We start from the raw sequence: 22,002 nt of genomic DNA on the forward strand, positions 1-22,002 counted from the left end.
TCATAAAAAAAAAATTCCTTCCGACTTGCACTGTGGTCACGCGTCTTCTAGTGCTTGCCACTCCAGAATACATTCAAGGCGTATTATTCGGCATAGAAATTTCAACTAAGTACGACTAATAAAATTGACGCAAGTAATACCTACGTTGAGAAGGCAAAAGTTCCAATGGGAACGTTAGTGCCATCCAAGAAGAAGAAGAACATAGCTCAAATATAATTGCATTTTTCCAAAAATTGCAATGCTTTTCCATCGAGTGCCTCGTACTGAAAATTTTTCGAAACCACGGAACCATAGGACATTAAATTAAGCGCAGAAAAAGTTCACCATTCAACAATCAATAGTTTTTAAATGAAAATAAAACGCTAAATTTCGAATTTGTCCAGTTTTTTTTTGCAATGTTCGCCATCCATTGCCCCGATGCATTGAGTAAAATCCCACTTCGAATAAAAATCATCTGCTATATTTTTTCCACATTTGAGTAAGGTAATGCCAGAAGACACATATCTAAAGTAATGTTAACTCTGTTTATTTTCATCCTGTTGCTTATAAATAGTGTAGTTTTGTCCACCAGAGACAGCAGCTTTTTAAAAAAAAAATTGAATGAATTTCTGGATGAGCAACGATACAGATTCGACTCTTTGAAATTGGATGGTAGTCCTGAAAAGGATCGACGGGTGGCTTTGTAGAAGCAACTGGAGACGGTTGATACATGATTTATTCCGGTTCTCGTGAGATCAATACACGAGATTTGTGACCTTATCGCCAGTATGTATCTCTTCTTCTAGACATTTACTACCGCCACAGACGATTTTGTATTTCCGACCGCCGTATTTGATCTCTAGCCATGCGACCTTGTGGACAAACTTAATACATACTCCTTCTCCACATGTCTTGAAAAAAAATCCATTCTCGCTCGACGCACGCCAGCAAACGGTATTCGCTCCACGAACTTCAAACGAAGTTCTTGATTTTATATTTGTTCCATCACCACAATTCTATTAATTTTTCAACACATAAAATGGTATGACACATAAATGGTATGAAAACCAACGATGTACGGAACCCATGTGAGCTTCTGCACCAATCTACTCAAAGCTTTCTTGAACAATGAACTCTGGCACTGTTGCTTTTATCAAACAAGGCGGTTTATTTGACATGTCTACTCAAAATTCCGTATTCTCCGCTGCCGAATCTATGGTACCAATTGTACGCAATGCTTATCGAATTAGTATCGATGATACTTCGTTTTTACCGCCACAGGCTTCAATCCGGTAGCAGAATAAAAACGGAAAATTGGAAGTTTGAGAGCATAGTGCATTGTTCTCTAGCCACATCACAATCGCAACTAAGTGAATTCCCTGTGCTGTCCTGTGTTGAATTATAGAGACCTTGAACTTCTGCAGTTCATTCGTCTCTAGCCCTGAGAAAGACTCTTGTGGACACACTTAATCCAAACTCCTTCTTCACCTGCCTTGGGAAAGACACTTCATTATTGCATTATCGCAAACCGTGTTCGCTTCACAAACATCAAACGACATTCTTAAAGTGGATTTCCGAGTGAGCACCTGCGTCCCCTTCAAGCTACGCTGATGCAACGCATCAGTGGGAACGAGCCCCAACAGATTATATCGTGGTAGATAGACAAGATCTTTGTTTCGTTTCATTGGAACAAATTGAACCATACCATATATTAGCACGTGAGAGAGCTTCCTAGCAGTCGCATCCAGATTCTGTTGAATCAAAAGTTCCTTTCAATTCGAAGCTTCTAGAAAATATTTCATCGTTGTGAAGTCTGTATACTGATAGTTATAATACAGGGTGTCGACTACATTGAAAAACCTTGAACATCAGGGAATTCAATCAATCTCAAGGAAAATCATGGAATTTCATCGCCAATCAGGAAAAATGAGATTCCGTCAATTAGACTCTTGATTATTGCAGTAATTAAAAAGTTCACGAAAACAAAAAGAAATGTATTTGACTAGTTTTACTCTCTGTATGTTATATGTTGTTTGCTTTTAGGTGAAGTTAGTCCTTCCGAAGGGTGAACAGCGCAAAAGTAGACGGTTTTGACAGTCAATGTATCTTTGCTTGGTCCTGTTTCTTTGGCTTTGACTGTTTCTATGAACAAGACTACAAAGAGGCTACAGATGAATCCGAATGTCAGATTAGGGTATGGATAAGAGAAAGAGGTGTTAGGTTACCTGACATTAATGTTCTTGTTCTTGGAACTTTCTCAAGTATCAGAGATCAACTTGTAGCTTTTCAAAAAGACCTGGGAATTTTATATTTGAACAAACTTCTTCTTGTGTCAATGGACATTACCAACGTGAATTGGTTAATTTACACGAGCTGCAACTGGACTTTCAAAATGGAGAAGAAAAACTTTTGAATTTGGGTAGCTTCCGATTGCATATTTTACACGGTTGATGGATTAAAAAAAAACTCACCAAAATACGACAAGCAAATCTTGAAATTACGACTGTAAGTCGAAGCACTGGTTTTAAATCTTATGACTCGTTGATGTATCCTTGATCTTTCCGTCATTGATTATGATAAAATTGGCTGGAAAACGATTTGAGAAGCTTCTGACTATTGACTATTTTGATATTTGTCGGATTTTGGACGTATCAGAGAAGATTCAACAGACTCAGCACTGAAATAATATTGCTAGCAACAGAAGCAACAAGTTTGCTCACTGTGATCCGAAAAATGAACGACTGGAACATTTTTGGAAAGGATAGTGTTACGGAACTTATACCGAAAATGGTCTTCTGTCTCTCGTGTGGAAACCCCAGCTTTGAAAGGGCTTTTCCATTGACCCCTTGAATGGAAATGACGAGTCCAGCTCGTCATAAACTTTCCTGAACAAACTAATAATTTTTGGCGAGTCCAGCTTTTCATTATTAGTTCTTCTGTAGAAGCATTGGTCGCAGTGGTATGCAAGACGCTCAATAATGAAAAGCTGGACTCACCAAAAATTATTGAGGTTTGATGCTTTTTATGAGAGCAGTACCTGTAAGTCATATCGATGTACTGATTTGATATACTTGAGTACTTGCTTCTAGAAAAATTAAAAAATTAAAAAATAAATCGTCTGCCAGAAAAGTGCTGACTGAAAATAAATTGTCATTCAAAGGGTTACCACCGAATGTTTTCATGAAAACATGTGGGAGAAACGGTTGTGCTATGCGGCGAGTTTGAGATGCTATGCTCCACTTTGGAAGGATAGTTCAATAAAAATGTTGTTTGTTAATTCCACGAAATTTGAAATTATCATCCTCTTTACCTATAAGACAAGGAAACGGCTACGGGATACAGAAGTTAAATCTCTAGAGGTGAAACGAAGAAAATTTTGGAAAACGCACAGAAGGCAGGCGAAAAAGATAAAGCATTCCATTAAATTCATGACAGTTTCATGAAATTAATCCGAATCAAAATGAAAATGACTCATTCTGTAATAGTGTACTCCTTCAAGATAACTTTGAACTGTATTAATAAATCCAATTTTTAATCTTTCACGACACTTCTCAGTCGTCGTTTAACTCAATTAAAAATCAATCAGTTTATTTATCAAAAGATATCGACAGAAGTTCTTTAATTTAATTATTTAATTGTTTAAGCTAACTAAATGTTTCAGGAACTACAGCTAAATTACAAGTAGAGATTTTAATTACTGTCTTACATCTGGAATTTTTCTCTAAAATTACTTGAAGATAAGTGAATATCAGGAATTTTTTTCATACTTTCAGTCGACGCTATGTAATGCATTGATTATGCAGGTTACGCGAGAAGCGGGGAATGATGCCGACACCTTTTTACATGTGCAACGAAGACTCTAGCAACAATATGGCTTAAAATGCTATAAATAGTCGACGGCGACAGCTAATTTTTGCTGAATCGTGAAATGGCGACATCTGTTAACCAAATATTGTTTCAAAGTCTCTGACTTTTGCACAAAAAAAACTATTTTTACTGCGTTGAAAATATCAAGTTCGGTTGCAAATAAACACCTTTTGCGGGAAGTTGATTTTCTGTTTCCATTGGAAGAAAAGTGCAGATGAAGTGCATCGAATACTTGTGGAAATTTCTGGTGACTCTGCACCATCGGATAGATTTGGTAGGGAATGGTTTGAACGATTTAAAAGTGGTGATTTAAATGTTCAAGACGAAAAGCGTCGGAGTCTGCCGGAAAACTTTGACAAACTTTGACAAAGAAAAAAATCTTGTAAAACGCACTTAGTGCTAGCAAAGTCATTGACAAGCTATTTGGAAGGAAAATTGGAAATTATGTTCCAACAAATTGAAAGCGAGAGATGTCGAACGGCGATTTCGTATGTCCGAAATTTTGCGTGAACGGCATAAAAGGAAGTCTTTTTTGCATCGCGTCGCTACAGGAGACGAACAATTCGGGTTCACTACGACAATCCAAAACGCAAAAGATCATATGTAAAGCCAACCAAGAATATCCAGGGTGCCAAAGAAATGCTCTGTATTTGGTGGGATTTCTATAAGTCACTTTGATCGGCTACTAGAACCCGCTCATACATATCAATGGAGACTTCTACAGGCAACAAATAATCCACTCAAAGTGAGCTTTCGCTGAAAAACGTCCAGATTATGCGACTAGACACGAGACGATAATTTTCCATCATGACAACGTTCGAGAAGCTTTTGACTATTGACTATTTTGATATTTGTCGGATTTTGGACACACGGGCCAAAGGTTGTGCAGTCCACTGATCATTCAACAAGAGCCAAAGGTTGTACCGCTTATGACAACTCTACACGAGCTGATGATTGCGCCGACTAGTGACCATTCTATCCTGGATTCCTCGAGTCGAGAAAGACGCACCACGCTAGATATGGGGTACAGACTAGGGGGGCGTTGCTGATTAATGGTCAGCTGCATCCCAATAGGAGATATCCCGTGTTGGGCACACGTACAGAGCATCGAAGACTGCAACATACCAATTATGAGAACACTTGTAATACTAACCTCGAGCCAACCGCGAGTAATCGGTTACATATTACTAACATAGTTGTAAGCAAACATTGTCGAAATATTGAGCTCCCGGCCCCGTTAGGCTGACGCCATATGAGCCTTAATAAAAATATATATTTTGGATAAAAAAAAAAACTTTCGGCTTCATGTTGCTGTTCGAGTTAAAAACTATTTGGATGGTAAATTCTGGTCCACCCGCCTCATAGCTCAGATTCTGCTCCTTCTGACTACCATTTGATTCGATCGATGCAGAAGTTGAGTGTCAAAGAACAAATTGTAGAGCGGTTAGATAGCTTTAATTGAATTGATAGAAACAATCAACTTTAATATGAATACTTAGAATAAAACTAATATTAACACAATAAAAATTACTTGCTTTAGAGTTTTAACCTCCGAAATGTTGTTTAAATCCACTAATATAGATGTTCCACTACTATATCCTGTACTGACTTTCGCCATCGTTCAAATGGAAGCAACAGAATTGTCTTCTGTAGCGTACTTTTTAATGTAGAGCCAGTTTGAGGCAACATAGTCCGAAACAAAAAAAAGTTTTATAACTCTGTCATTGTTGAAATTGGAACATATGCGTAGAGGTTTTTTTTATCAAATATGATCGTCTTTCACCTCCTGAGAGATTCTAGATAATTTTTTTTTTTCATTTGAGAAAGCTGTTTTCTGACTTCAAGGGGATGAATCAAAAATAAAATTCTTTTTTATATCCAAAAAACCGAACATGTATGCATGAAAAACGAATAAAAAAAATTTTGTTTTTGCTAGATTATATACAAGATTCGATTATATACAGTGAAAAGAAATCCGAGACTGCATATAATCGAGTCCGCCCTGTAATACGCTGCAGTGAAAAAAAATCAAACATATCTTTTTTTGTACGGTTACGAGTCTCTCTATAATTTTTTTTTCCGATTTCAAAATGGAGGAAATCAACGGAAAGGGAAGGTTCAATGGATTCAATCACAGATAAATAACACGATCATAAATCCAATTATATGTTTCACAACATTCATTATAATCGAACAAATTACACTCTGTTTATCAAACTCTTTTCTATTTCCGCACATCAAACACAGGATAATGTCAGCATTCAGTTAAATCCAGGCTCCATCATCACACCATCAAGCCAACGCCACACAATACTAACCAACCAACCAATAAAAGCCAACCACGCATTTCTCACCTATTGTTAATTTTCATCCAGTTCCGCTCAACTGCGTCAATTATAACTCGTCTAACAATTTATTAATTTCATCATACTTTTTTATTTGTTTCATTACAACCACCAAAAACATGGGCCACCCACACCAAACACCACTCATCCTCACACACGCCAATCTATAAATCGCACCCACGTCCAACAAGTAGACGACATGCAGCAATACGCGGCGGACGATTGCCAGGTGACACCGGTGATCCACGTGCTCCAGTATCCGGGATGTGTCCCCAAGCCCATTCCGTCGTTTGCGTGCATTGGCCGCTGCGCCAGTTACATCCAAGTGTCGGGCAGCAAGATCTGGCAGATGGAGCGATCCTGCATGTGCTGCCAGGAATCCGGCGAACGGGAGGCCTCTGTCTCGCTGTTCTGTCCCAAGGCAAAGAATGGCGAAAAGAAGTTCAAAAAAGTACGACATTTGAGGGCATTCGTATGCGAATTGCAATAGTGGCTATATGAATTTATGTGTGTTTGACTTTGTGAATATGTATCTATGTCAAGCTTCTACTTCCAGCTTACTTGCTTATTGAGGATGACTTACGCTTATAAATTGGCTCCTTTATGTGCACACACACAGTAATGTACGAAAATAGAGCATAGAGTCTGATTTTAAATTGGAAAACTTTAAACTAAATCGTTACTCAGGCATAGCTAAGTATGTTGGTTAGTGTGGTCACACAGCTGCTGGCGAAACTTCAGCTTCAGTCTGACTGTAGCTTGGAAAGAAAGGTCACCGGAAAATTCCATATGCATGTTTTCCAAAGTCAAAGATTGACTAGAGCTTATATCGTAGGAACACGATGATGTTATCCGATTCCAGAGCAACGAAATGCTGTTCACATTCTTCTAGTATTATTTTCTGTGTTGCATCTTTCATGCTATACCGCTTTTTCCTCTTGACTGTGATGCTGTGCCCTAGAGTCGTATAATCTATATGTGAATCGTGCATTCTCTTTCTGCTAGATGTTTGGAGTTTGCTTTAATTAAGTTAAATGCGTCGTTTTCGTTGCTGCTATGAAATATGCTAGCTGGAGCGGGCGAATAGAAGATCTTTTAGATTAACGAAAAAGTTTTGCCATCGCAAATAGCACCCTACGGGATGGTGGAATTAGCCATGGTTAACTCATATAATTTGCATCCCCATTTGCACTCGGCATTTCGTAATCATCCCATTCCACTGCACAGTTTGCTCTACAATTTCAGGTGGTTTCATGGAAATGCGATGGAACGAAACGGAAGCTGCTTATAAATCATACAATGTGTAATCTGCATAATCATTGGAGTAATCATTTAATCCAATTACACAAGAATAACAACAATAATAATAAATTATGATATATTATATTTTTTTTGTTCGTTCTATTTTCATTCAAACATTTATATCTACGAATTTTTGCGTTTGAAAGCGCTTATTTACCAGTGTAAGCATATCTCGTTTGAATTGTTTTAGAACTCAATTATATTTTACTTCTAGTAAACCATATTTATCTTTCGTTCATTTTATATGTTTTTGGAATTCCCGTATGAATTTAATTTTAGTTTTTACAAAATTTCCTTTCACTTAAGAGACTTCAACAAACTTTTCACACCGTTTAGTCCATATTAAAAAATGACGAGCTTGAGAACGTTAAAAATACTGTTTGGCTGTTATCCAAGGTTGAGAATTGTCAATCTTCAGAGCTATATTCTTCGAACCCTGGAGTTGATAATACAGAGTTAAAAGACGTACATCACGATTATTCCGATTTCATTATAACAGTAAACAGAATGTCACAACTGACTGGAAATTGTTTTGAAAACATGCGTGTTCAAATCGTTGGTTTGATCAAAATTGTATGCCAAATAGAAGTTAAACACGTCCCCGCAATGAGAACAAAACAAAACATTCTTGAAATTATCAACCAGACGACGATGAACAATTAGTACGTGAACTCTGTATATCACCACTTAAGCAAAGAGACCTTAATGTGTCGAGAATCCCCCTAAGTCCTGTGTCATCATAGCAAATAAAAGTTATAATTGCAAGTGTTGTACGGCCCCAAAGCTGCAGGGAATCACGACCTGTGAAAAATCCCACTTTTCATCTTTTCATCACGCTTGAAGCCAATGGTTTCGTCAATGTGAGCATGAATAAATATGATTTATTTATAACACCCGCCTTAAGTGATGTCACCACGAGATAGAACTCCATCCATCGTAAAGAGCGAGGCTCGTAAAATGGCTTTAGTTGACTAGCAACAGTTCTAGCGAGTGGTTACACTTTTTACAACCGACACTGCTGTTCTTGAGTGAGACGAATTCGGTCAAATATGGTACACTTTAGGGCTAAGCATGCGCTGTTCTGGAATCTGTTCTGTAGGGTATGTAGAGCTTGTTCGGTTAATGAACGATATTTAGGTTGAAGTGTTTGAATTCCTAATGAAACAGTGAAAGTGTATAACCATGAAGTCACAAGTCGTCAGGCTACGAATCATACCCCGAAGAAGAGGCGAAAAGGCGTGTATTGGATAGTTTCACACCATAATAGAATATTATTGTTTGGATGATCGAAATAAATGTGGTACATCACATCATGCAAATGTCCGCCATGTGACCGTTTGGACAGATCAATCCTTTATCTGATACAATTTTAGATTAATGTCCGCTTATTATGGTTTTGTACCTCGGCCATGGCTTAACGATTGTTGGATTATTCACGTAGACACGATTTTCTGTGTAAATTCAAAGGTGCAGAGAGGTCCAAAGACCCAAAAATGCTGAATCGCACGAGTGATTTCTGGTCGTCGATTGGGTTTCAGTGGAAATATCATGAAATTCATATAGAACTATTTAAGTAAGGTTCAGTACTATGTGTTTTATATAATCGAATAACATGATGTAAAAATCTTCATTCAAATTTTTAACAATTTAAAACAGCCTTCGAGCCTGTTGATTTGGTAGAGATTGGTTTGCCTCCCAAAATGAATGTTATCATCAGAGGTCAACACCGTATATACGTTGATTGATTTTCCACAGCATGTAATACGATTTTTCACAGCAATGCAGTGATTTCATTTATGCGTATATGCGATTAACGAACTGCATCTACCTGATACCCAAACAACAATTCCTCATCAGTGTGACGTTTTTATGATGGTTTTTTTCAGCTCTATGCTTAATAATGCCTGAACGAATTGTCAATTTCTATAGATAGAATTAGTTTTTTAGCATCTGGACAGACACTTGTTAAAGTATTTTACAGTTACTAGATAAAACTTCAGTTTCTGATGAGCTTTTGAAAAAAAATATCAAAAATGATCAGGATTCAAACTTACGACCTTTGCATCGATGATCCTCCATTTACTCCGTTAGAACACATAATTAGTACCGGTAAATTTCTTCGTTTTTTTAAAAAAATAATGCTTTATTCTGCAAAAATGGTTATAAATTTAATATTCGAAGTATTGCCCCTCGCACGAGCCGATCCAATTTTTAACTTCAAAATTGGAGAAGTGTTGGTCAACCAGACCATGTTGCATCGATCGAAAAAGGTAGTAATCGGAAGGAGCAATGACTGGAGAATTGTCGTCGGTAGAGGTCCCCCGTAATGGTTTCATTCGGTTTTAGCAGCTTATAGTACACCACACCCTGGTCGCATCAAATAGACAGCATAACCTTCTGGCTGTGAATATTCCGCGAGGCCGCCGATGTTGATGTCTGGCCGGGGTAGCCACACGACGTTTAGGATTGTCGTAATGGACCCATTTTTCATCGCCAGTATCGATTCGATGCAAAAAAGCCTATCTTTTATTTCGTTGGAACAGTTGTTCGCACGTGAAAAAACGGCGTTCGATATCTCGTGGCTTCTATTCATACGGCACCTAATGTCCTATCTTTCGGATCATTTCCATTGCTTTCAAGTGATCGGATATTGTTTGCTGAGCTACACCAAGTGTATCTGCATATTTTTGTTGCGATCGTGTAGAGTCTCCAATTCTTCATCTTCAAACTTTTTTGGTGATCCGGAACGTTCTTCCACGATCGCTCAGTTTGTGCATGGGCACCATAAACTTCCACCAAAATGCGATGACTTTCCGCAGCTATTTTCTTCATATTGAAGTAACGAAGTAACACTCCCCGCAAAAACACTGTCGTTGGTACGAAATTCAACATATTAGAAGTGGCAAATAACTATGTAGTTTACGCTTCAACTTATTGACATATACTGAAAAAGACTCGCAATGACAGTAGCTTTCCAACGAATGTCTGAAAATGTAATTAACTGGAATAATAATCAAGTTACGACATCTGTTGTGTTATACCAGTATGGGAGAGAGCATAAATCGGAATGCCAAAAAAGTTGGAAAAAATAGTTTTGGGTGTAGACTATGATAAAGAAATGAAGCGACAGGAATCAGTGATTGTGTCATTGCGACACAATTTGACCAAAAAACCATTTGAACAAAAAATAAACGCCACGAAAATGCCATTTTGGAGGAAATCGTGATGGGTGATGAAGATGGATCATTTACAACAATGTTTAGGGGCAAAGAACTCGGAGTGAGCGAAATAAACTGCCGTTAACTAACTCCGAATCCAGTACTCACCCGTAGAATATCATACTCTGTCTCTGGTGGGATTTGAAAGGAGATCTATATTATGAGCTTCTACCAAGCAACCAGTTGATAAAACCCCATGAGTACAGTCCGTCAAAAATTTGCAATTGGGATAGGCATCGTGTTCTATCGAGGAAATGTCAAACTTAATGTCTCTTTGACTACACGACACCATCTAAACTAGCCGGATATTGCACCTTCAGATTATCACACGTTCAAGTCCCTGCAAATTCTCTCTAGAGCAAGAATATCGACTCTATGGACAGCATTAAGAATATCTTAAACAGATTTTGGCGAAAAAGTAAACATGTTCTGGGAAGATAGAATGTTTAAGCGACGTGAAAGATTGTGGGACAAAACTGTGCAAATTGGATAAATGAATGTCTGTCTATAAAAATGGTTCTTTTGATTTCCCAAAAATTGATCCGAACTTTTCGGACAACCCAATATCAGTTATCATGATTGTTATTTGGAGTTTTCCTGATTTTGTTCAATTATAGTTGGCAACCCTGAATTAGAGGTGAATCACTGTAGATGTCAGTTGGGCATATTAAAAAATGGGCTATTTGGGCTATTTGATGCTGTGTATATCGTAGTTATACGATTTAATGTTGGCTGGGTTCGTTTCAAACAACCTATAGAATAACCAAATTACGCAATAAACATCAACAAATGTTTATTTTCAGTTTTGTTGACAACTTTTATTCGTTCAATTGAATCGTTCTATCGTTCCAGAGGGCTGCTAAGCCGCCATATTTTTGTAGCCAGCATAGAAAGTTCTAACTTCTCTTAAATTGTTATGATTTCGCAGAGTATTTAAATTTCATTATTAAAAAAAATCATATTTTTATTTTGGAGAATCCGACACTACCCTACTATATCGACAAAATATCGAAAGGCACATATTTTGAGTTATATTTTTTAAAATATTAAATCCAATTTTTAGATAACATAACAGCGTATTTAAAATGTTATTTGAACTAAATAGTTTTTTTTTAATTTCCCAACAACTTTGCTGTGCATACTATTTTCTGAATTTCGAGTTATTAAGCCAATGGTTTCGTCAATGTGAGCATGAATAAATATGATTTATTTATAACACCCGCCTTAAGTGATGTCACCACGAGATAGAACTCCATCCATCGTAAAGAGCGAGGCTCGTAAAATGGCTTTAGTTGACTAGCAACAGTTCTAGCGAGTGGTTACACTTTTTACAACCGACACTGCTGTTCTTGAGTGAGACGAATTCGGTCAAATATGGTACACTTTAGGGCTAAGCATGCGCTGTTCTGGAATCTGTTCTGTAGGGTATGTAGAGCTTGTTCGGTTAATGAACGATATTTAGGTTGAAGTGTTGAATTCCTAATGAAACAGTGAAAGTGTATAACCATGAAGTCACAAGTCGTCAGGCTACGAATCATACCCCGAAGAAGAGGCGAAAAGGCATGTATTGGATAGTTTCACACCATAATAGAATATTATTGTTTGGATGATCGAAATAAATGTGGTACATCACATCATGCAAATGTCCGCCATGTGACCGTTTGGACAGATCAATCCTTTATCTGATACAATTTTAGATTAATGTCCGCTTATTATGGTTTTGTACCTCGGCCATGGCTTAACGATTGTTGGATTATTCACGTAGACACGATTTTCTGTGTAAATTCAAAGGTGCAGAGAGGTCCAAAGACCCAAAAATGCTGAATCGCACGAGTGATTTCTGGTCGTCGATTGGGTTTCAGTGGAAATATCATGAAATTCATATAGAACTATTTAAGTAAGGTTCAGTACTATGTGTTTTATATAATCGAATAACATGATGTAAAAATCTTCATTCAAATTTTTAACAATTTAAAACAGCCTTCGAGCCTGTTGATTTGGTAGAGATTGGTTTGCCTCCCAAAATGAATGTTATCATCAGAGGTCAACACCGTATATACGTTGATTGATTTTCCACAGCATGTAATACGATTTTTCACAGCAATGCAGTGATTTCATTTATGCGTATATGCGATTAACGAACTGCATCTACCTGATACCCAAACAACAATTCCTCATCAGTGTGACGTTTTTATGATGGTTTTTTTCAGCTCTATGCTTAATAATGCCTGAACGAATTGTCAATTTCTATAGATAGAATTAGTTTTTTAGCATCTGGACAGACACTTGTTAAAGTATTTTACAGTTACTAGATAAAACTTCAGTTTCTGATGAGCTTTTGAAAAAAAATATCAAAAATGATCAGGATTCAAACTTACGACCTTTGCATCGATGATCCTCCATTTACTCCGTTAGAACACATAATTAGTACCGGTAAATTTCTTCGTTTTTTTAAAAAAATAATGCTTTATTCTGCAAAAATGGTTATAAATTTAATATTCGAAGTATTGCCCCTCGCACGAGCCGATCCAATTTTTAACTTCAAAATTGGAGAAGTGTTGGTCAACCAGACCATGTTGCATCGATCGAAAAAGGTAGTAATCGGAAGGAGCAATGACTGGAGAATTGTCGTCGGTAGAGGTCCCCCGTAATGGTTTCATTCGGTTTTAGCAGCTTATAGTACACCACACCCTGGTCGCATCAAATAGACAGCATAACCTTCTGGCTGTGAATATTCCGCGAGGCCGCCGATGTTGATGTCTGGCCGGGGTAGCCACACGACGTTTAGGATTGTCGTAATGGACCCATTTTTCATCGCCAGTATCGATTCGATGCAAAAAAGCCTATCTTTTATTTCGTTGGAACAGTTGTTCGCACGTGAAAAAACGGCGTTCGATATCTCGTGGCTTCTATTCATACGGCACCTAATGTCCTATCTTTCGGATCATTTCCATTGCTTTCAAGTGATCGGATATTGTTTGCTGAGCTACACCAAGTGTATCTGCATATTTTTGTTGCGATCGATGTTCGTTTCAAACAACCTATAGAATAACCAAATTACGCAATAAACATCAACAAATGTTTATTTTCAGTTTTGTTGACAACTTTTATTCGTTCAATTGAATCGTTCTATCGTTCCAGAGGGCTGCTAAGCCGCCATATTTTTGTAGCCAGCATAGAAAGTTCTAACTTCTCTTAAATTGTTATGATTTCGCAGAGTATTTAAATTTCATTATTAAAAAAAATCATATTTTTATTTTGGAGAATCCGACACTACCCTACTATATCGACAAAATATCGAAAGGCACATGTTTTGAGTTATATTTTTTAAAATATTAAATCCAATTTTTAGATAACATAACAGCGTATTTAAAATGTTAACAACAGCGTATTTAAAATGTTATTTGAACTAAATAGTTTTTTTTTAATTTCCCAACAACTTTGCTGTGCATACTATTTTCTGAATTTCGAGTTATTATTACTTGAAAAAAGACTGGTGGATAATGTCGAGAACATTACCGGAGAGTAGTAAGACTGCACTAAGGGCTGAAAATTTAAATTACTTACAGAATTACAGGATACACCCAGGTTTTTTCACGCGGTTTTTTTACGCGGATTTTCCAATTAACGCGGTAGACCAGTGCAATATAACATCTCTCCCTCAACTCACATTTTTCTCTCATGTTCCCTCAGAGCATATTACGGTAATTAGTGCTTGTAGCTTAGCGCTTAGTGCCGCACCTTATCACGATTCTTGCGTGGATTTCAGGTGTTGGGTAACGGGAAGCTCGCTCGCCGGGCGGTACAACGGGACGGGGTTTTTACTGGTAGCGATTCGTAAATGTCTTTCCCTGTCTACTTAGCTCTGGACGGTCCAACCGTGGTACTTCACGTGCATCGGCAGAAGAGTGAGCTTGAGCTTGAGCTTGGGTAGACTGTATAATTCGTAGATGCTCTCCGTGATTGACCTGAACCAACCAAATTGCACAAAGAACACACAGAATGACGCTTGGGACTAGCAAATCATTCTCGTTGTGCAATTCTCGGTGATTCGAGCTTTGAATGGTCAATAACGACGCCGGCCACGTCCTTACAGTCACCAGGGGAAGGGAAGGAATGTTAGTATGATATTCGCCGCCTTAAGGCCAGAAGGGTCGCCTCTATAGTGTGGTTCCCTAGCGTTTATCATGGAAGGGATAGTTGTTAGTAGGAATGGTTAAGAACAATCAGGATTCACTGTGGTAAGTGATGTGATTATGTAAACGGAAACTATCGACCATTCGACGAAACGAAAATCCAAAAATCTCATGTGACACTGCCACGTAGATTATCTTTATGTATCCTAAAAAGGAAAAGTTGTAAAATTCATTGGATCATCTATATATTCTACTATTCATCGCACGTATTTCTAATTGAAATTCTAGGAAACCTGAGAAGGTAGTTGATGAAACTTCTCTAAAACACGAAAATTTAAAGAACAATACACAAAACAAAACTCAAGCCACTGAATTCCAATAATTGACGCAAAAAATATGAGACGTAAATGACAAATTTAAAACATAAAATCCCAATAACAAGTATGTATTTCTCTAGGCAAGTATGAATTTTCGACAATCGAATATATACTTAAAATTATTAAAGTGTCTTAGAAATCTTTGTATGCATGTGTACAAAATATTTATATCGTTCAAAGTTCATCCCACTAGCCAACTATAATTCAAACACTGAAAGAAAACAAACACAGCACCACGATAAAAACTTTCCCAAGCTTAGAACCTCGTTAACCCCTTCCCGTATTATTTAATACGTCACACATCAAGTGGTTTCACTAGCCTGCTGAGCGTTCTAGCGCCCTATGTTATGCAAGTACCCACGAGTGAGACTCGATGTTGTACGGGAAAGGGTTAATGTACGGCTGGATACAAATCCATGGAGCGTATTTTGTCTGCCATATGGCAACAGAACCCCTGCATTTACATGTATTGTAGTATGTGTATGAGAATGAAAATAATTGAAAACTTAGCTCCAGCACCAACTCATGTTGCACTTCCTGCAATTTCTCTTATGGTGGTGTTCACTCATATGGTTTCACTACGATACGCACACCATCACGCACCTCGATTAGCACGAAGTAAAACACATATACAGAACTGCACGAACATGCTTCAACCGGTTCGACAAATGATTGCATCAGCGGTCTTCGTCATGAAAAAAAAACTTGAAATTCGGAATCATTTTATGAAATTCCACATGGCGACACTATACTATTGCAGGAAACGACACTTCCTACTTAAGTAGTAGATTTCCTGTAACTGGAACCACACTTTTTCACCGGAGAACGCTATATTTCCACAGCAAAAACGGAGCTACCGAAAACACGTCTGCTCACGACGAATGACCAAGATTCTCTCTGCACGTGCATCGGCAGAAGAGTGTACTAATTACTAGGGAATCTTCTAGCAACAGCAGATGACCTCATTCGTGAGGAAAGACGAACTACAGCTACCAGTAACCAACGAAATTGCAGGAAAAAACTACGGGTTTTCGGAAGCGAGCAACACTTAACTTTTGACTTCCGTTATACATAAGGATAGTCTCATTTGATATCATTAGGTGACATGGTTTTTTACGCGGGTTTTCCAATTAACGCGGATTTTCGAATTAACGTGGATTTTCCAATTAACGCGGTTTTTTTATGAGGTACGTACCCCCGAGTAAAAAAAAACCTTGGTGTATCCAAATAATTTTTCTATTTCAAAATTCTTAGCAAAATTACACAATGAGAATGGTTTGCTACTCCCAAGCGTCATTCAGTGTGTTCTTTGTTCAATTGCACTCGATCAGGTCAATCACGGATAATAGGAGAAGCTCAAGCTTGAAGCAGCAAAATTACATTTCCAACGCCCCCAAAAACATCAATCCCAAAGAAATAATCCACAAAAATAAGCTGTGCAGCACCTTTCGCAGTACGACAACAGAAAATCCGCAATCGATTATGTTTTCGATCAATAGTGATCTCCAGGGCCCGAAATCTTCGAAGGTGAAAAATGAAGACCGACTCTACTCTCAGTAGCTTCGCTTCGACAGTCGCCGTCAACAAAAAATGAATTGACTAGAAAAGAATTGACTAGCGTTGACTAGCTAGCAAGACTGATCATAATTGATCCAGTCAGTGGTGATTCTAACTAACGAGACTAATGAATACAAGTCTGCCTTTTCATTCAACTGACTTCAATCCACATTTCTACCCCCCTAGGAACGAAATTGTTACCCGCGTACGCAATCTAATTTTTACGTCCATATAAAGAGGAACAAAAACTTGATTTCGGATGCAAAAAAGTAGTTACCCCATCAATGGACGGTTTATTGTACACCCATCGTGAACTCAAACCAACTAACTTAGACAGTTATCAGGTATGTTATAAAGGTCCTCGCGTTAGTATTAGTAAATAGCGTGCAAAATAGTGCACACACTGAACGCTATTTGATACGTGTGAGTAATTTTTCGTGTACGATACAAAAAAAATGTAGCTCACCTGTCATACCTCGTTGAACTCAAACATCGATGCATGCATACGTGATACATGAGAAACAGAGAGAAGAACGAATTCGTTTTGAGGGAAGGTCACTTCAAAATGCAATGAAGACAATTTGACTGGGGAGAATGAAATGAGATAGTCGAGTCGTAGAGGGTGAAAGTGACTAAACGCCCGACTGACGGTGGGAGACGGAGAAACTGCGTAAAGAAGTCAAAAGTCCTTTCCGACTGTATACGGATATATTCAGTCAGCTGACTATCACTATCACGAGTCAATTCAGAAAGCTTATTATAATCTTGAAATAACTATTTTGGATGGCCTCGATGCCGTCGTCGTCTGGTTGCCGCAATGACGCGAAGCTGATATATCCGTATTAACCCCTTCCCGTATTATTTGATACGTCACACATCAAGTGATTTCACTAGCCTGCTGAGCGTTCTAGCGCCCTATGTTATTCAAGTACCCACGAGTGAAACTCGATCTTTACGGGAAAGGGTTAACTGGTTGTAGAGACACACGGGGTGAGGATCGCGACACTTCTTTTCGCTTCTCCTCAGGCTTCCACTGTATCGAACAAAACCATTGTATGTGCCAGCAGTTAGGAAAGAAAACAAAGGCAAATAACGGGGAGGCGATCTGGCGTAGTAGTTCAATTCTCACTCCCGACATTCTTCCGAAATGAAAGATCAAGGTGACGAACCAGCCAAAAGTGTTGAAAGTCACTATAATACAGACAAAAAAGGCAAATAACGTGTTTTTATTTTTTTATTTTTTTATTTTTTTTATAGAGGTGAGGAACGCTCTTCCAGCCTTATCTGGGAAGGGATAACCCAGACGTCGAGTGGGGATCGCACCCACAAAAACCAAGCCCTCTACTCATAGCCTCATTCCCCCCGGGACTACATCTAGGCGACTACTTCAGGGGGCGGCTGTGCTCATGCACTTCACGAGTTTTCAACGCTAACTAGCGTTGATCCTTCCCTTTTTCTCTATACATCTCATTTACGTTTCCGTTGTACTCCGCCACGCACATCCGCAGCACAGGCTTCCTTTTACCCGTCGAGACGTGTACCGATTAGGAATTGCCCTCCAACTTGACGCGCAACCCGTCACAGTCACCCTCGCGGGGTTTCTCACCTGTCGAGACGTGAACCGATTAGGAAGCGCCCTCCATCTTGACGCGCGCCCCGTCACAGCCACCCTCGCAGGATTTATCTTCCCAACGGAGCGCCGATTAGGCAGTGCCCTCCAACATAACGCGCACTCCGTCACAGCAACTCTCGTGGGGGTACCCACCGATTTGATGATGCTCTCCTAGGCTCTCGCTCCGCCGAAACGACCCTCGCAATGTTCCTCTCTCAATCCACCAACAGGCATTGCCAGCATTTTCTTGACCCTGCTCTTCAGATTCCGCTTACCCGTCGAGACGTGTACCGATTAGGAATTGCCCTCCAGCTTGACGCGCAACCCGTCACAGTCACCCTCGCGGGGTTTCTCACCTGTCGAGACGTGAACCGATTAGGAAGCGCCCTCCAACTTGACGCGCGCCCCGTCACAGCCACCCTCGCAGGATTTCTCTCCCAACGGAGCGCCGATTAGGCAGTGCCCTCCAACATAACGCGCACTCCGTCACAACGACTCTCGTGGGGTACTACACTTTGCAACAGCCCTCGCATTTGTTCCTCTTCTATGGTCAGGGGTTATTACTACGCTGGTCGGCCCTCCACTTCCGCTGTAGCTCGGACATGATGTGTATGATTACACTGTTCACAGCGTTCCAGGTGCCCTCGTCGCAACACATTTTCTCTACTATGTTCCCGGCATGAAGGGCAGGCAGCCCCTCGCGTCTTGCGGTGAACCTGGGACACACAAATACCACGTGTTCTGGTGTTTCCTCCACATCTTCACACTCCGGACAGAGTGGCGACGTTGCGTGCCCGAACCGGTGCAAATATTGCCTGAAGCAGCCATGTCCAGACAGGAACTGTGTCAGATGAAAATTCACCTCCCCGTGCTTCCTGTTCAGCCAGGTCGATAGTACCGGTATGAGCCCATACGTCCACCTGCCTTTCTCCGCCGTGTCCCATTCCTGCTGCCACTTCAAGAGTGATTCTACTCTCGCTGTTTTCCGGATACCCCTGATTTCCTTTCGTCTGTAGCACTCTCTGTCTTCCGCCAGAGTGATGCCAATAGGGATCATGCCGGCGATAACGCAGACTGCCTCCAACGAGATCGTCCTATACGCGCTCGCAACTCGCATCGCCATGAGCCAAAAAGTACGGTCCAGTTTTCTACGATTCCGGTGGGTTTCGAGAGCCGCCGACCAGGCTGGTGCTCCGTACCGCAGTATGGACGAGGATACAGCAGCCAGGAGACGCCTTTTGCTACTGCAAGGTCCTGCGTTATTCGGCATTATTCTCGCTATCGCGCTAATGGACTTCTCTGCTTTCTCGCAGACGTAGTCGACGTGGTTGTTGAAATTCAGCCGGTCGTCGATCATAACTCCCAAGTATTTCAACCTACGCTTAGAAGTTATCACGTGTTCCCCGACTGTGATTTCCGCTCGCTGCACGGCTTTGCAGTTACTCACCAACAATACTTACGTTTTATTATGAGCAATCTGCAGTTTCGCTGCTTGCATCCAGTTCCCTACTGAGACGATGGACTCGGTTGCAAGCATCTTCACCTCTTCGAGTGTCTCGCCTGCCACTGTGAGAGCGATATCATCCGCGAAGCCCACGATCTCCACGCCTTTGGGAAGCTTCAGATTCAGTACTCCGTTATACATTACGTTCCAGAGCGTTGGGCCTAGGATAGAGCCTTGTGGTACTCCGGCCGTTATATTCAACGTTGTCTGCCCCGTGCTCGTCTCGTAGACTAGGACGCGGTTCCGTAGCTTCCTAGAATTCTGCACAGGTACCCAGAAACCTTCATACGGTGTAGGGACTCGGCAATGGCTTCCCAGCTAGCGCTGTTGAAAGCATTCCTCACGTCGATCGTTACTATAGCACAATGTCGGTCGCCCCTCCGCTTTTGCTGTGACGCCTTCTCTACCTTTTCTACCACTGTCCGGATAGCATCAACGGTGGACCTACCTTTCCGGAATCCAAACTGCATCTTTGACAGACCATGGTCACTCTCCGTACATTTCGTCAGTCTGTTGAGGATAATCCTTTCCAAGAGTTTCCCAAGAGAATCCAGCTGGCATATAGGCCTATAGGATGTTGGTACCCCCGGGGGCTTTCCTGGTTTTGGCAGCAACACTAACTTTTGGATCTTCCATTTCTTAGGAAAGTGACCATCATCCAGGCATTTCTGTAGCACTATCCTGAAAATGTCCGGGAACGCCTGAATCGCCGTTTTCAAGGTCGCGTTGAGGATTCCGTCGGGGCCGGGCGCTTTGTTTACCTGCAGTCTCTTCGCCACTGCTACCAGTTCTTCACTGGAAACTTGAGAACGTTCGGTAGCTATTTCGGCGTACGGTGTCGGTGGCCATATCGTCGTAGGATCATGCATCGGAAATAAACCCTCCACAATGACCTTCAGCTTCTCGGGACACGATTCGACGGGCGTCACAGGTCCTCTGATCTTCGCCATCACGACTCGATACGCGTTGCCCCATGGGTTGGCATCTGCATCTCGGCACAGCTCCTTGAAACAGTTCGCTTTGCTCAGTGTAATTCCCCGTTTCAAGGCGGCTCTAGCTGCTCGGTACACCGTATTTCGTTCCTCTCTATCAGCGCTATATCGTGCTCTCTGAACGCGTCTTCTGGCTTGAAGACAGCTAGCTCGAAGGTTGCGAAGAGAGTCGTTCCACCAGTAAGCTGGGCGTCTTCCATTTTTTGGTACAACTTTCCTCGGCATGGTAGTGTCGCATGCTCTCACCAGTAGATCTGTCAACTTTTCTGCGTTCCAATCTGAAGCTCCGCTAGCTAGACGAAGTGCTTCGACGAAAAGGTCATTGTCGAAAGCATTCGTCTTCCACTTCCGCTCACCGCTTGTTGTCCTCCGAACTAGCACGTGGTTTCGTTGACCGATTCTGTACCGGATCGCCTGGTGATCACTGTGCGTATACGACTCGCACACTTTCCACTCCGTACTCGCTAACAGCGACGGACTGCAAAAAGTAACGTCGATGAAGGATTCGCGCCCATCTTTCCGGAAAGTGCTAGTGGTACCTTCGTTCAGTAACGTTACTTCCAGCTTTGCTAGAGCTTCCAGTAGACTGTACCCTCTGATGTTGGTGCATCTACTTCCCCACTCCACCGCCCACGCGTTGAAGTCGCCTCCAATGACGATCGGTGTTCTACCGATTAGTTCCTCGGTCATTGCGTCTAGCATCTGGTGGAATTACTCAGTTGTCCATCTCGGGGGTGCGTAGCAACTACACATGAAGATTCCATTAATTTTGGCGATTACGAAACCTTCATGTGAACCTCCAACCACTTCCTGGATAGGATATCTGCCCATCACCTGTATTGCAGCAATCCCTAAGCTATCCGTCGCCCAGCTGCCATTATCACGGGGTACTCGGTACGGCTCCGCTATGATTGCAACGTCGCATTTTGTCTCTGTTGTCGACTGCCACAACAGTTGCTGAGCTGTGTTGCAATGGTTCAGATTGATCTGAATTATCTCCGTTACTGCGATTCTGCTAACGCCTTCTTATACGAGGGACACTTGAAGCTTCCTGTCGCATGGTCGCTGCCGTTCTCTGGTTTGCAGAGCAAGCATTTCGGTTGCTTCGTGCAG

General features: G+C 40.7%; 1 protein-coding gene across 5 annotated transcripts in view; it reads left to right on the forward strand.

Annotated features, from left to right (window-relative positions):
* The window catches only part of LOC129774506 (calmodulin), a 48,196-nt gene that overhangs the window by 13,289 nt on the left and 12,905 nt on the right, over positions 1-22,002 (forward strand). Inside the window, exon 1 of one of the 5 annotated variants that reach the window (XM_055778253.1) lies at positions 11,901-12,136. The exons of the other annotated variants lie outside the window; for them this stretch is intronic. Coding sequence (XP_055634228.1) covers positions 12,086-12,136 — 51 coding nt within the window. The 5' untranslated portion in view covers positions 11,901-12,085. Of the gene's footprint in view, positions 1-11,900; positions 12,137-22,002 lie in introns of those variants that run through there. 5 annotated transcript variants of the gene reach the window in all.

Source organism: Toxorhynchites rutilus, chromosome 3 (assembly GCF_029784135.1).
Source record: "Toxorhynchites rutilus septentrionalis strain SRP chromosome 3, ASM2978413v1, whole genome shotgun sequence".
Taxonomy (NCBI): Eukaryota; Metazoa; Arthropoda; class Insecta; order Diptera; family Culicidae; genus Toxorhynchites; species Toxorhynchites rutilus.